The 12658-nt window shown below is 43.4% G+C and overlaps 1 protein-coding gene across 13 annotated transcripts in view; it reads right to left on the reverse strand.

The window, feature by feature from the left end:
• The window catches only part of tspan9a (tetraspanin 9a), an 818127-nt gene that overhangs the window by 10781 nt on the left and 794688 nt on the right, over positions 1–12658 (reverse strand). For all 13 annotated transcript variants that reach the window (XM_061917894.1, XM_061917891.1, XM_061917888.1 and 10 more), the window contains 2 exons: positions 398–499; positions 11–142 (listed from right to left, as the gene is read on the reverse strand). In XM_061917894.1, the coding sequence (XP_061773878.1) occupies positions 11–142; positions 398–499 (234 nt within the window). The remainder of the gene's footprint in view (positions 1–10; positions 143–397; positions 500–12658) is intronic.

Raw genomic sequence — 12658 nt, forward strand, 5'->3', positions numbered from 1 at the left:
GTCCACTTACTCGGTTCCAGAACATGGTGGTGGCGTTCCGTCCGCAGTCCTGGTAATGTTCCTGGCAGCAGCGGTCAGGAACGACCTTCTCTTTCAGGGCCTCGTGCCAATCCGTGTAGGCTATAACGCCGCAGCACTTCCACTGTGTGACACACACACAAACAGCCAGACGAGTCCATCACCTCAGAGTAACTTGACTTCATTCACATTGTGGATGTCTGGGGTAATGGGATGTGCTCAGACTGGCAGCCGTGGAAACACAATGTTGCATTAAAGCTAAGACAAGAAGCGAGGCGATACATCATCACCAATGCACCACTCACAGCTGCGGCTTGTTATCAGTGCTAATGTATTCTATCGAGTTTGATGCGACGGCACGCACGTCACGTCTGCCTACCTCCGCCTGGATAATGTTCCAGGCATTTCTCAGGCCGATGTTGTTTTCAGAGTTGTAGAGAGCCAGGCCGTCTTTCAAGTCTTGCTTGGCGTTCTCGCTCACCTGCCGATTGGAAGACACAACGACATGAACGTCAGGCGCGGTCACGCGTACCAGAGAATAGAACGACACCTCAGACAACAGCGGGTCGATCCCTGCGGAGAGATCGCCGGAGCAACGGTGTGGAAAATAGCCTAGAAAATTGAAAGCTGTCAAAAAACGTGAACCTGTTTGAGGTCTGATCTCAGTAAGTAGGGTTAGAGTAAGGGTCAGCAAGCTTTTTGAAACCAAGAGCTACTTCTTGGGTGCTGATTAATGCTACCAGTTTGATACACACTTAAATAAATTGCCAGAAATAAATAAATAAATAAATGGGTTGTACTTGTATAGCGCTTTTCTACCTTCAAGGTACTCAAAGCGCTTTGACACTACTTCCACATTTACCCATTCACACACACATTCACACACTGATGGAGGGAGCTGCCATGCAAGGCGCCAACCAGCACCCATCAGGAGCAAGGGTGAAGTGTCTTGCTCAGGACACTACGGACGTGACGAGGTTAGTTCTAGCCAAATAGCCAATTTGCTCAATTGACCTTTAACTCTATGTTATTATTAATCCATCCATCCATTTTCTACCGCTTATTCCCTTTCGGGGTCGCGGGGGGCACTGGCGCCTATCTCAGCTACAATCGGGCGGAAGGCGGGGTACACCCTGGACAAGTCGCCACCTCATCGCAGGGCCAACACAGATAGACAGACAACATTCACACTCACATTCACACACTAGGGCCAATAATGAATGATATTTCATCATCATCAGCCGTTGTCAGTCCACTGCTGGACGAAAGCCTCAGCATGTTTCTGCCATTTGGCGTACTTTTCATGCTGGTTATTAGCCTACACCTTCCACGCTGGCTTGGTGCGGGTTGGAAGGGGTATTTTATATCAGAGATCCTTCTCCTAGACCAGGGGTGCCCACACTTTTTCTGCAGGCGAGCTACTTTTCAATTGACCAACTCGAGGGGATCTACCTCATTTATATATATCATTTATATTTATTTATTTATGAAAGAGACATTTTTGTAAACAAGTTAAATGTGTTTACGGATAATACGAGCATGTGTAACACATATAGATGTCTTTCTTTCACAAAGACAAGAATATAAGTTGGTGTAGTACCTGATTCTGATGACTTGCATTGATTGGAATCAGACAGTAATGATGATAACGCCCACATTTTCAAATGGAGGAGAAAAAAAGTTGTCCTTTCTGTACAATACCACACAAAAGTTGTTGTTTTTTGGCATCTAATTCATCCAGCTTCCATACACTTTACAAGAAAAACATTGGCGGCAAATTCCGTAGCTTGCTTGATTGACATTCACGGCACCCGAGGGTCTTGTGAGATGACGCTGGCTGCTGCCAGTTCATTATTATGAAAAAATGACAGAGAGGAAGGCGAGAAACACTTTTTATTTCAACAGACTTTCGCGCCATCCCTTCCGTCAAAACTCTAAAGGCCGACTGCACATTTCCTATCTTCACAATAAAAGCCCTGCTTCATGCTGCCTTCGCTAACTAAATACAGAGTCTCGGAAAACTGGCGTGCACATCACTTGTGTGAAGATGCCGGCAATAACTGTGAGTGTGCGCCTGAATGTTCCAGACGCAACAAAATGCACATTGCAAAAAGTTTTTTTTTCCTTCTAATAATAGATATATTAATATGTCAAATATAAAGAAACACATTCAGATAGTAAAACACATCAATTCAATTTGTTTGAACCAATAACCCCCGTAGGTCACATAGCGGCAATACTATCATGAAATGATATTGCTGAATAGACAATTTGTCTTATATTTTTTTTAATTTTTGACAGTCCAAATAATGACAGGTAGGACTGAGCTGCAGCACAATCGCCTACTTTCTCACAGCTGTTTCTGTTTCTGTGCAACTGACTGTTTGCACATCCTTTCCAGGCATTTCACGAAAATTCACAAGGTATATGTATCTGCGGCTAATACATGAAAAATATAGGGTTTTTTTCAAACATTTTGTGGATGCAACTTAAAAAATACAAAACCAGTGAAGTTGGCACGTTATGTAAATCGTGAATAAAAACAGAATACAATGAATTGCAAATCACTTTCAATCTATATTCAATTGAATAGACTGCAAAGACAATATATTTAATGATCAAACTGAGAAACATCCTTTTTTTTGTTTTTTTCAAATAATCATTAACCTACAATTTAATGGCAGCAACACATTGCAAAAAAGTTGGCACAGGGGCATTTTTACCACTGTGTTACATGGCCTTTCCTTTTAACAACACTCAGTAAAAGTTTGGGAACTGAGGAGACCAATTTTTGATGCTTTTCGGCTAGAATTATTTCCCATTCTTGCTTGATGTACAACTTAAGTTGTTCAACAGTCCGAGGTCTCCGTTGTGGTATTTTAGGCTTCATATAGTGCCACACATTTTCAATGGGAGACAGGTCTGGACTGCAGGCAGGCCAGTGTAGTACCTGCACTCTTTTATTATGAAGCCACGCTGTTTTAACACAAGGCTTGGCATTGTCTTGCCGAAATAAGCAGGGGCGTCCATGATAACGTTGCTTATATGGCAACATATGTTGCTCCGAAATCTGTATGTACCTTTCAGCATTAATGGTGCCTTCACAGATGTGTAAGTTACCCATGCCTTGGGCACTAATTCACCCCCATACCATCACAGATGCTGGCTTTTGAACTTTGCGCCTATAACAATCCGTATGGTTGTTTTTCTCTTTGTTCTGGAGGACGCAACGTCCAAAGGTTCCAAAACCAATTTGAAATGTGGACTCGTCAGACCACAAAACACTTTTATACTTTGCATCAGTCCATCTTAGATGAGCTCGGGCCCATCGAAGCCGGCTGCGTTTCTGGGTGTTGTTGATTAATAACTTTCGCTTTGCACAGTAGTTTTAACTTGCACTTACGAATGTAGCGACCAGCTGTAGTTACTGACAGTGGTTTTATGAAGTGTTCCTGAGCCCATGTGGTGATATCCTTTTACACATTGATGTCGGTTTTGGATGCAGTACCGCCTGAGGGATCGAAAGTCTGCAGTGACTTCTCCAGATTCGCTGAACCTTTTGAAAATATTACGGACCGTAGATGATGAAATCCCGAAATTCCTTGCAATAGCTGGTTGAGAATTGTTTTTCTTAAACTGTTGGACTATTTGCTCATGCATTTTTTCAAAGTGGTGAACCTCGTCCCATCCTTGTTTGTGAACGACTGAGCTTTTCATGGAAGCTATTTTTATACCCAATCATGGCACCCACCTGTTCCCAATTAGCCTGTTCACCTGTGGGATGTTCCAAATAAGTGTTTGATTAGCATTCCTCAACATGTCTAGCATTAAAAGATTACAGTTGGTACAAAATGCGGCTGCTAGACTTTTGACAAGAACAAGAAAGTTTGATCATATTACACCTGTACTGGCTCACCTGCACTGGCTTCCTGTGCACTTAAGATGTGACTTTAAGGTTTTACTACTTACGTATAAAATACTACACGGTCTAGCTCCATCCTATCTTGCCGATTGTATTGTACCATATGTCCCGGCAAGAAATCTGCGTTCAAAGGACTTCGGCTTATTAGTGATTCCTAGAGCCCAGAAAAAGTCTGCGGGCTATAGATAGCGTTTTCTGTTCGGGCTCCAGTACTCTGGAATGCCCTCCCGGTAACAGTTCGAGATGCTACCTCAGTAGAAGCATTTAAGTCTCACCTTAAAACTCATCTGTATACTCTAGCCTTTAAATAGACCTCCTTTTTAGACCAGTTGATCTGCCGCTTCTTTTCTTTCTCCTATGTCCCCCCCTCCCTTGTGGAGGGGGTCCTGTCCGATGACCATGGATGAAGTACTGGCTGTCCAGAGTCGGGACCCAGGATGGACCGCTCGCCTGTGTATCGGTTGGGGACATCTCTACGCTGCTGATCCGCCTCCGCTTGAGATGGTCTCCTGTGGACGGGACTCTCGCTGCTGTCTTGGATCCGCTTGAACTGAACTCTCGCGGCTGTGTTGGAGCCACTATGGATTGAACTTTCACAGTATCATGTTAGACCCGCTTGACATCCATTGCTTTCCTCCTCTCCAAGGTTTCTCATAGTCATCATTGTCACTGGCGTCCCACTGGGTGTGAGTTTTCCTTGCCCTTATGTGGGCCTACCGAGGATGTCGTAGTGGTTTGTGTTGTGGTTTCTGCAGCCCTTTGAGACACTAGTGATTTAGGGCTATATAAGTAAACATTGATTGATTGATGAGACATGAATAAAGTCTTGAAGCAAATTCAACCGTGAAGTATTTACATTAAAAATTTTCCAGGAACAGAAATCATCACTATCGTATTTTCCGGGTGATAAAGCGTACAGGTATATACAAAACCCAAAACCAACATAGTCGCGAGAGTCCAGTCCAAAGCGGATCCAACACAGCAGCGAGAGTCCCATTCACAGCGGAGCCAGCAGGAAACCATCCCAAGCGGAGGCAGATCAGCAGCGCAGAGATGTCCCCAGCCGATACACAGGCGAGCAGTACATGGCCACCGGATCGGACCGGACCCCCTCCACAAGGGAGAGTGGGTCATAGGAGAAAAAGAAAAGAAACGGCAGATCAACTGGTCTAAAAAGGGAGTCTATTTAAAGGCTAGAGTATACAAATGAGTTTTAAGGTGAGACTTAAATGCTTCTAATGAGGGAGCATCTCAAACTGTTACCGGGAGGGCATTCCAGAGTACTGGAGCCCGAAATGAAACGCTCTATAGCCCGCAGACTTTTTTTGGGCTTTGGGAATCACTAATAAGCCGGAGTCCTTTGAACGCAGATTTCTTGCCGGGACATATGGTACAATACAATCGGCAAGATAGGATGGAGCTAGACCGTGTAGTATTTTATACGTAAGTAGTAAAACCTTAAAGTCACATCTTAAGTGCACAGGAAGCCAGTGCAGGTGAGCCAGTACAGGCGTAATGTGATCAAACTTTCTTGTTCTTGTCAAAAGTCTAGCAGCCGCATTTTGTACCAAGTGTAATCTTTTAATGCTAGACATGGGGAGACCCGAAAATAATATGTTACAGTAGTCGAGGCGAGACGTAACAAACGCATGGATAATGATCTCAGCGTCTTTAGTGGACAAAATGGAGCGAATTTTAGCGATATTACGGAGATGAAAGAAGGCCGTTTTAGTAATGCTTTTAATGTGTGACTCAAAGGAGAGAGTAGGGTCAAAGATAATACCCAGATTCTTTACCGAGTCGCCTTGTTTAATTGTTTGGTTGTCAAATGTAGGAGTTGTATTATTAAATAGAGGTCGGTGTCTAGCAGGACCGATAATCAGCATTTCCGTTTTTTTGGCGTTGAGTTGCAAAAAGTTAGCGGACAGTAGTGTGTCTCATCTGCTTACTCAGGAACGACTGATACCATTACAACATTTGGGCATCGATCCAGTTCAAAGTAGCGTTTGATTTCCCTCCGGAAGCTACCTGAGATTGATAAGCAGTCAGAAAATGAATGGTGGGGTTGCATATTTGCATCATTTATCCAAGTGCGCTGTCGCTTGTGGATACAACTTTGAATAATCACATCTCTCATCCATCGAGCCACCCTTCTTTTTTGTCTCGACTTAAGATGAGACATCTTGGGTGACTTCCCCCCGACAAGGTGCGTCTGCACGCCCTCAGGCAAAGGCTGTAAATCTGTTTCCTTGCGACTCAACTCCAGTAATGTGCTCAGGGTTGTGTCATGTCAGTGGGAGATTAATATCTTATTGGAAGTGTTAATGAGAAACAAAAAGTCAGTAGCTTCATTCTCCCGCAGTTTGCTTCGCCCATGGGGGATTTGACTAACAGCTGCGACAGATTGAGGGGCGCTTCAGATATGTGGTAATTATTATGGGGGAAATAGGCCAGTGGTGCCCAAACCACACAGCACAAGGCACGATTAGATAACCACACCACAACCAATAGGGATATTTACAAGTTAAGACTCCCGTGCACCACTTTGAACCCACTAATGAGTCTCCAATGTGCAGTTGTGTCAATATCAGATTTACACAGGAATTCTGCCTCATTGGGAAAAATCTAAACATCCTTTCAAAAAAAAAAATGGGTGTCAAACTCCATCAAACTGGAGGCTGGGCCACAAAAGTATTGACTTCAAAAATCACGTTTTTAAAAGTGTGACACTTACAGTGACCCTAAGACATGGTGGGTCTTAATAAATATAAAATTGAATGTAAAAGTGGGGCAAAATACTATTTAGTCAGCCACCGATTGTGCAAGTTCTCCCACTTAAAATGATGACAGAGGTCTGTAATTTTCATCATAGGTACACTTCAACTGTGAGGGACAGAATGTGAGGAAGAAAAATACAGAGTTGCATCCCAAGAACACCACACCTACTGTGAAGCATGGGGGTGGAAACATCATGCTTTGGGGCTGTTTTTCTGCTAAGGGGACAGGACGATTGATCCGTGTTAAGGAAAGAATGAATGGGGCCATGTATCGTGAGATTTTGAGCCAAAACCTCCTTCCATCAGTGAGAGCTTTGAATGGTTGACCAAATACTTATTTAATACATTTAAGATGTGACATGTTTAACAATTTTGAACAGAAATAGTTCATGCACATTCGGATAAATTCTGTATGTATATATATATATATATATATATATATATATATATATATATATATACACAGTGGGGCAAAAGTATTTAGTCAGCCACCGATTGTGCAAGTTCTCCCACTTAAAATGATGACAGAGGTCTGTAATTTTCATCATAGGTACACTTCAACTGTGAGAGACAGAATGTGGAAAAAAAATCCAGGAATTCACATTGTAGGAATTTTAAAGATTTTATTTGCAAATTATGGTGGAAAATAAGTATTTGGTCAACCATTCAAAGCTCTCACTGATGGAAGGAAGTTTAAACTCAAAATCTCACGATGCATGGCCCCATTCATTCAATCGTCCTGTCCCCTTAGCAGAAAAACAGCCCCAAAGCATGATGTTTCCACCCCCATGCTTCACAGTAGGTGTGGTGTTCTTGGGGTGCAACTCAGTATTCTTCTTCCTCCAAACACGACGAGTTGAGTTTATACCAAAATGGATACATGGATGATACAGCAGAGGGTTGGGAGAATGTCATGTGGTCAGATGAAACCAAAATAGAACTTTTTGGTATAAACTTGTCATGTTTGTAAGGAAGAAGAATACTGAGTTGCATCCTAAGAACACCATACCTACTGTGAAGCACGGGGGTGGAAACATCCTGCTTTGGGGCTGTTTTTCTGCTAAGGGGACAGGACGATTGATCCGTGTTAAGGAAAGAATGAATGGGGCCATGTATCGTGAGATTTTGAGCCCAAACCTCCTTCCATCAGTGAGAGCTTTGAATGGTTGACCAAATACTTATTTCCCACCATAATTTGCAAATAAATTCTTTAAAATTCCTACAATGTGGATTCCTGGATTATTTTTTCACATTCTGTCTCTCACAGTTGAAGTGTACCTATGATGAAAATTACAGACCTCTGTCATCATTTTAAGTGGGAGAACTTGCACAATCGCTGGCTGACTAAATACTTTCTTGCCCCACTGTATACTGCTCATGCAATACAGGCTCACCATGGCAATGACAGAGAAGTTAAAAACTTACAGTCAAACTGTTTTTTTTCTACTTAGATATATTTTTTTCTGCGGTAAAATGATTTAGTAATCACAAGTTAACACAGACATATCAAATTTCAGTGTCCTCTAAAACTTTAAAAATAAGATTAGCATGTAAATTCCAGGCCCATTCGGCAACTTTGCTGATGTAGAAGGAGCGTATCTGCATACGCCTCGTCGGGCTGCGGGCACAAACATCCTCTGCATCCGTCCTTGTACCAGAAAATGGGATGAGGAGCTTTATCATCAATCTTTCTCCTCTTACTTTGTTTCCGTCTTCTGCTTTCAATCCGGGCTTTATGCGATACTGCTCGCTCATTACTGACTTCTCGCAGAAACGGAGTCACAGGAGAGCAGCCTCTTTCCACCAGCCCGCCCGACAACTACACCCCGCACGCCCACCCCCACAAACAGACTACAATAAAATCACCATGTCGGTCTCCATAGACTCCTCTGCACGTCTTTCATTTGCGGCGTGGAAGTCTTTGTTGGAGTCTGACACGAAACTTAACGATGCAGATTTAAGGCTAATGAGGTGTAGACAAATGACTGTAGAGCGAGCAAACATGAATTTGGTCATGCAACTCTGACCTAGTTTCTCGACTTTTGAGGAAAAACAAACAGAGTTGTGCCACATTCGCCTCCATTCTTCTGATGCACAGTCACTTTTGACCAAAAACTGTCATTTTAGGACAACAACCAAAATCAGCAATGTGTAGACTAAACATTGACTTATGATCGTTTAAAAACAACTAAGATTATCAACTAGACAACAGTACAAGAGTAGCTTGGACAACAATGGTGCCTTCAATCAATCAATCAATGTTTACTTATATAGCCCTAAATCACTAGTGTCTCAAAGGGCTGCACAAACCACTACGACATCCTCGGTAGGCCCACATAAGGGCAAGGAAAACTCACACCCAGTGGGACATCGGTGACAATGATGACTATGAGAACCTTGGAGAGGAGGAAAGCAATGGATGTGGAGCGGGTCTAACATGATACTGTGAAAGTTCAATCCACAATGGATCCACACAGTCGCGAGAGTCCAGTCCAAAGCGGATCCGACACAGCAGCGAGAGTCCCGTTCACAGCGGAGCCAGCAGGAAACCATCCCAAGCGGAGGCGGATCAGCAGCGCAGAGATGTCCCCAGCCGATACACAGGCGAGCAGTACATGGCCACCGGATCGGACTGGACCCGCTCCACAAGGGAGAGTGGGACATAGGAGGAAAAAGAAAAGAAACGGCAGATCAACTGGTCTAAAAAGGGAATCTATTTAAAGGCTAGAGTATACAAATGAGTTTTAAGGTGAGACTTAAATGCTTCTACTGAGGTAGCATCTCGAACTGTTACCGGGAGGGCATTCCAGAGTACTGGAGCCCGAAATGAAAACGCTCTATAGCCCACAGACTTTTTTTGGGCTTTGGGAATCACTAATAAGCCGGAGTCCTTTGAACGCAGATTTCTTGCCGGGACATATGGTACAATACAATCGGCAAGATAGGATGGAGCTAGACCGTGTAGTATTTTATACGTAAGTAGTAAAACCTTAAAGTCACATCTTAAGTGCACAGGAAGCCAGTGCAGGTGAGCCAGTACAGGCGTAATGTGATCAAACTTTATTGTTCTTGTCAAAAGTCTAGCAGCCGCATTTTGTACCAACTGTAATCTTTTAATGCTAGACATGGGGAGACCCGAAAATAATACGTTACAGTAGTCGAGGCGAGACGTAACAAACGCATGGATAATGATCTCAGCGTCTTTAGTGGACAGAATGGAGCGAATTTTAGCGATATTACGGAGATGAAAGAAGGCCGTTTTAGTAACGCTTTTAATGTGTGCCTCAAAGGAGAGAGTTGGGTCGAAGATAATACCCAGATTCTTTACCGTGTCGCCTTGTTTAATTGTTTGGTTGTCGAATGTTAGAGTTGTATTATTAAATAGAGGTCGGTGTCTAGCAGGACCGATAATCAGCATTTCCGTTTTTTTGGCATTGAGTTGCAAAAAATTAGCGGACATCCATTGTTTAATTTCATTAAGACACGCCTCCAGCTGACTACAATCCGGCGTGTTGGTCAGTTTTAGTGGCATGTAGAGTTGGGTGTCATCAGCATAACAGTGAAAGCTAACACCGTATTTGCGTATGATGTCACCTAGCGGCAGCATGTAGATGCTGAAGAGTGCAGGGCCAAGGACCGAACCCTGGGGAACTCCACACGTTACCTTAACATAAAATGCTTAATGTGCTGTGACCAAAGTGGTCTGTTCTGCTCTATAGGTTGCCAGGATGAGCATATGAATTCATTTTTTTTCTCCAACCCAATTGAAATAAACATCTGCAGATCTGTGTGAGGATTATCATTACATCACATGGTCAACACGAGGATAAGAACACTTTGAAAAACTGGATTAGTCACGGTAGAGCACGGCTATTCAACTGGCGGCCTGTAGGCCCAATCTGGCCCGGAACACCATACCGGCCCCCGAGTTCAGTTCAAAAGCTAGGGAGACAACTGTTGTGATCGGATTCCCGGATCCAATCTTTTGTCTATATTTGAGTCCTTGTTTGTGTTTTGATTATTAATTTTAGACTCTTCCTGTTCCGAGTTTTGCACTTCCTGTTTTATCTCGTTGCCATGGTTTCTCATTTGTTTCACCTGCTATGTATTTCGGATTTAGGGCTATATAAACGGCAATTGTTTACTTTAGTATTTAAGACTGTTTTCGACCTCAGTTCGGTCTTGGCTCATGGTTTTCTACGCGCAACTGTCACGTTTGGTTTTCTCTCCCTTGTCTGTTCTGTGCTAAGTTACACCTTAGCTTCTGTGCGCTTGACACGCGCTTCTGTGGACACTTATTTGGACTCTAATGCTAGCTATTAGCTTTAGCTTTTCGTGCGCTCCGGCACGCCTTTACTTTGCTGTTTGTATAAGTGTTATTTTATTTTTTGTATGATAAATCAGATTCTTACCTGCAACCCTGCCTGTCTGGTCCCACTGCATCCTGAGGTGATATCTCCGCGCATCACAATGCGTTTTGAATGTGACAACAACCATGTTTGCAGCATGTTCTTAAAAACGTTTGAGTGCTCCTGTTGTATGGAGGAACTTGGACCACCGATCCTTGCAATGACATTTGAACCTTGCTAGCAAAAATAGAACCCTGGGGTCCAAACATGTGATTTATATCACCTTTAAAGGGGAACATTATCACAATTTCAGAAGGGTTAAAACCAATAAAAATCAGTTCCCAGTGGCTTATTTTATTTTTCGAAGTTTTTTTCAAAATGTTACCCATCATAGAATATCCCAAAAAAAGGCTTTAAAGTGCCTGATTTTCTCTATCTGTAAATCCACCGTCCATTTTCCTGTGACGCCAATACAAAGAAACATGGCGGATAGCACAGCAAGATATAGCGACATTAGCTCGGATTCAGACTCGGATTTCAGCGGCTTAAGCGATTCAACAGATTACGCATGTATTGAAACGGATGGTTGGAGTGTGGAGGCAGATAGCGAAAACGAAATTGAAGAAGAAACTAAAGCTATTCGGCGATCGCCTTCCAACCTTTTGACCAGACCACTGGAGCAACGTAAATCCGTCGATTGGTAAGTGTTTGTTTGGCATTAAATGTGGGTGGAGGGAAAGGCTGGATGCAAATATAGCTACAAATGTACATACAGCAAGCCTAAATAGCATGTTAGCATCGATTAACTGGCAATCATGCCGCGACCAAATTTGTCTGATTAGCACATAAGTCAATAACATCAACAAAACTCCATCCATCCATCCATCCATTTTCTACCGCTTATTCCCTTTTTTGGGGTCGCGGGGGGCGTTGGCGCCTATCTCAGCTACAATCGGGCGGAAGGCGGGGTACACCCTGGACAAGTCGCCACCTCATCGCAGGGCCAACACAGATAGACAGACAACATTCACACTCACATTCACACACTAGGGACCATTTAGTGTTGCCAATCAACCTATCCCCAGGTGCATGTCTTTGGAAGTGGGAGGAAGCCGGAGTACCCGGAGGGAACCCACGCATTCACGGGGAGAACATGCAAACTCCACACAGAAAGATCCCGAGCCTGGATTTGAACCCAGGACTGCAGGAACTTCGTATTGTGAGGCAGACGCACTAACCCCTCTGCCACCGTGAAGCCCTCTACAAAACTCACCTTTGTGATTTCGTTGACTTTATCGTTGGAAATGCACCTGCTTTGAGTGTCGCAGGATATCCACACATCTCTATGCCATGTCTGTCGTAGCATCGCCGGTAAAATGTGCAGACCAAACGAGGGACTTTCGCATATTTTGACACTGGTGCAACTTAAATCCGTCGATTGGTATGTGTTTGTTTGGCATTAAATGTGGGTGGAGGGAAAGGCTGGATGCAAATATAGCTACAAATGAGGCATAACAATGCAATATGTACATACAGCTGGGCTAAATAGCATGTTAGCATCGATTAGCATGCCGTGCTAATCGATGCACACA

Source organism: Nerophis ophidion, linkage group LG12 (assembly GCF_033978795.1).
Source record: "Nerophis ophidion isolate RoL-2023_Sa linkage group LG12, RoL_Noph_v1.0, whole genome shotgun sequence".
NCBI classification, from domain to species: domain Eukaryota; kingdom Metazoa; phylum Chordata; class Actinopteri; order Syngnathiformes; family Syngnathidae; genus Nerophis; species Nerophis ophidion.